The sequence below is a fragment of the Malurus melanocephalus genome, unplaced genomic scaffold (genome assembly GCF_030028575.1).
Source record: "Malurus melanocephalus ecotype Western Australia unplaced genomic scaffold, MMel_1.1 scaffold_0, whole genome shotgun sequence".
NCBI classification, from domain to species: domain Eukaryota; kingdom Metazoa; phylum Chordata; class Aves; order Passeriformes; family Maluridae; genus Malurus; species Malurus melanocephalus.
The window spans coordinates 3,696,566-3,700,410 of NW_026623232.1; the positions used below are offsets into that span (position 1 = coordinate 3,696,566).

Genomic DNA, 3,845 nt, shown 5'->3' on the forward strand with positions numbered 1-3,845 from the left:
TCACAAATAGCACATTTTGCATGAAGAAAAACCTGCATCAGGTGACATTGCATCACTGCAACCTGGAACTGGGAAGGGACATCCTGTCATTACCTGGATGCATAGTAGCTGATAAAAGCAGTAATTTAAAGAAGCCCTCCTATTTTACAAAGCCTTCCTATGGCCATGTGTGGTCTCCTGGACAGGACAGCGTCCCAGAGGAGCGAGGAGCCAGTAGTGAACCCTTCCAGCTGAGATGCTGCAAACACTCGGCAAGCTGCCGGAGGGTAGATTTGTGTTGAGGAGGAGCAGTCTTCTCCCGTTGTCTTTGTTTCCTTTTCTAATGACGCTATCAGACTATTTCCACAGATTATTCTGCTGCATAGCTGGGTCGCAAAGGGTTAAAATGGAGGGCAGCATCTGTACTTTTAAAACTACATGCGACAAAGTCCATTGCTTGAAGTCTGGGTCCTTTCTCCCCCTGCCCCTCCTCAGTTTCCAGTAATCATTTATTATAAAGGGGTTTTATGATACAAATTTGATAATCTCCCATACACATTGGCACTGTTCTAATTGGAGTTGTAAGCCCATAAAATTCAAGCCCTTTGTTTTCATGAAGGCCACAAGGTTTTAAAAGATGCTATTGTACCGCCTAAAACCCATAAAATTGTCACTAGGGACTGATTAAACAGTCCTGAATTGAAACAGTGCGGATTTTGTCTAGGTCCTTTTCATGCACAACAATGCTCTTTTCAACCCCCAAGACAAAAGGAGGTTTAAGGAGCGATTCTCTGGGAGATTCTTCTAAGATAACCCCATCCATATGGGAGACAAGGTGGCCAGCAGCTGAGACGAAAAAAAAAAAAAANAAAAAAAAAAAAAAGATTTCGGATGGCAGGGGGAAAATAAAGGCAAAAAGGCGGGGAAAGACAACAACAAAAAATCAAAACCCAACGACTAAATAACGAACCAACCAAACAAACCAAACCCAGGTAACACAGAAGTTATGTTTCCCCAGGTCCTTCCAGCCGAGAGGCCTGATCTGCTCTGTGCTTCCGTTTTGGCGCATGGCTCCCTGTCCAAGCAGGGGAGGACATGCAGGTSGGAGGACTGGCGCCCCTTCGTTCTCCCCAGGCTATCCTGCACTGTGGCTGCTTCTGATCCTCCTACACTGAGGACAGACGTAACGCTGAGCCTTCCAGGTGGAGGGGGCGCAGTCCTGGGGAAGGTAAGGCCGGGAGGAGAGCGGGGCCATTCTGGCAGGGGTGCGGCCAAAATCACCCACGGGAACCGGTGTGTGCTTTTGGTCGCCTCCTCCGCGACGGCAGCCCCTCTCAACTTCGCTCTCCGTGGGCTCTCCAGAATGTGTAGCACAGCACATCCCAGGGGCACATCTCGTCCAAAGTCCCCTTCCAGAAAATAAATTTAAAAATATATAATAAAACCCCCACCCAAATATCTTCTGCGTATCCCTTTCCTTTGACAGCCTTTTCTCGGTGGCCAGGTTGTCTGCATTGGTCCCCGTGGGGTCTTTGTCCCCAAATATTCCCTCCACGTTCCTGGTCCGCAAGTGCCGTCGGAGGGATGGAACAAGCCGGTCTAGTCCATATTTCAGAGTCCTTGGTTTAGCTTTATGGGGAGTTTAGGGTTTTTCCCCCATTGGCAGTTGCCAGAAAAAAGATATTATTATTTTCTCCTCAAAGTAATAAAATCGGTAGTTGATCAAAGGGTTTCAAAACATAATTTTCTTGGCCATCCTTCCGCAGTCGAAATCTGGAACGGTTACAAGCTAACGGAAAGATTGGCTTAATTCTGGATCCTACCTTAGTGGCTCTATGGAAGATATCGCCGCTTAAAACGCGAAGACGTTTAAGCATATGGAGCGGGATTCTCCAGAGCGGGAGACTCCGGGCTCACGCTTCCCGTAGGAATTATCAYTGCGTTTACAGTGAGATGCTTGCAGCAAACTTTATTCGCCGTTTGTCGGCCCATGTGAATAAAATAAACGAACTTGAACGTCAAATTCGACTGGTCCTATCAAGAAAATTTAAACTTTTATAGCACAAGAGGCAATCCTACGAAACGGTCTCAATCATCAAAACTACACTTCTCCGCCGGGAAAAAATTATTTGCCAAAAATCTTTTATTAGTCACTGGAAGAGTCAGCTATTTTAAAATACACTAGGTCGCTAGCATGATCATTAATTTTTAACAACGAATCACTCGAACAGGAGAAGGAGCGGAGGTTTTACAAAATTCGCGCCCCACGCGGCATCCTCACCCTCGTGTGAGGCCGGCGGAGGGGAGCGCAGCCCCGGGCCAAGTTCGTTCCGGCTGCCGCCGCCCCGGAGCCGCACTCCGCCGCCCGGCCCGCCCGAACCCGGCTGGCGGTGCCCCGGCGCGCCTCGGCGCCTTCCCCGCGCTAGAGCCCGGGGCTGTGGCGGGCCGCCCCGAGCCCGTGGGATGAGTCCGGCCCCAGAGGGCTGAGTGCCGCTGTCACCATCCCCAGGAGACGACGGCGGGGTGCGCTAAGTGCTGGTACGCGGGGAAGACGCCGAGGGCGGCGGCGGGCGGGCAAGCTCGGTAACCCTGAAGGGCGAGGGCGGCCTGGGCGCTGCATCCCGCCAGGGCGCAGCCCAGCTTGGGGCGTGCGGTGGGCGGCGGGGGACTGGCGGGGCAGCCGCGGCAGGGCTCCCCGTCCCGCACCAGCACCGGCACCACCACCCGCCGCAGCAGGGCGGGCGGGCGAGACTGGGGGCTGCCGGGGCCCTCGCTCCGCGCCCGCTTCATCTTGTAGCGGTGGTTCTGGAACCAGATCTTCACCTGRGTGGGGGTGAGGCTGAGCAGCCGGGCCAGCTGCTCCCGCTCCGGCGCCGAAAGGTATCGCTGCTGCCGGAACCGCCGCTCCAGCTCCAGCGTCTGCGCCTTGGAGAAGAGCACCCGCCGCTTTTTCTTCTTCTCCTCGGCCTCCGAGCCACGGGCAGGGAGCGACCTTTGAGTGGAGTCGGGCAAGCTCATCTCCGGGCCGCTCTCGTCGGAAGCTGGGGACAGCGAGTGGGTTAGAGAGAGGGGGCAGCCGAGGCCGCGGAGCGGGGCTGGCATCGAGGAGGCCGGCGAGAGCTGAAACGCTTCTCTTAGGGAGAGCCCCGGCTGTTTACAGGGCCGGATTAATCCCAACTGTCAACAAGAGATGTGAGCTAACCCCACGAATACATTAAACCCAGCCCACGGGACGGAGCGGACTGTCCTCCCGTGGGCGAGCCGCTCTTCCCCGCCGGCAATCCCCGCAGGAGCACGGCCGCTCCGCCGCGCACAGCCCGGGGATTGTGGGCTGCCAGCCCTCGTGTTGCCCCGGTACTGAAACAGAATATGGGGCTATCCTTTCATAACTGCTTTCATAACCTATCCGGTCCTCTCATAACTGCTTTTCACCGGCCGCTCGATTACCTCAATATTTAACTTATCCCGGCGGTGTTCCCGCACCCAATTCAAAGGACGATCTCTCCTTGTGCACACACAGTAATACAATAACCGCCCTATGCACGCGGCACARTCTAAGTGTGCGGGGTGCTACCAATATGCCACACAGCTGGGTTTGGGAACGGGAGCTGCCCTCCGCGGTGGCAGGTGCGTGCATTAGGCGGTGGCGCATAGGGCGCTCCGAGGCAGGCACGGGGAAAACGGGGGTTGCTCAGCTTTCACCTGCGGAGTGTGGGGTGGCCTAAAACCCCATCCAGCACAAAAAAAGACTGGATTTCTTGCAAGAGTGAAACGGGATAAAAAAAATAATCCGGGAAGTGAGTCTAAATGATAAGCGCAGAGGTAGAGGTGGACACAACCTGAGGTTTCACTTTCTGCCACAGCTG

At 54.5% G+C, this 3,845-nt stretch overlaps 1 protein-coding gene across 1 annotated transcript in view; it reads right to left on the reverse strand.

Annotated features, from left to right (window-relative positions):
- Positions 1 to 2,475: 2,475 nt before the first annotated feature.
- The window catches only part of NKX2-8 (NK2 homeobox 8), a 1,964-nt gene continuing 594 nt past the window's right edge, over positions 2,476 to 3,845 (reverse strand). Inside the window, exon 2 of the mRNA XM_057368119.1 lies at positions 2,476 to 3,020. Within this exon, the coding sequence (XP_057224102.1) occupies positions 2,476 to 3,020 (545 nt within the window). The remainder of the gene's footprint in view (positions 3,021 to 3,845) is intronic.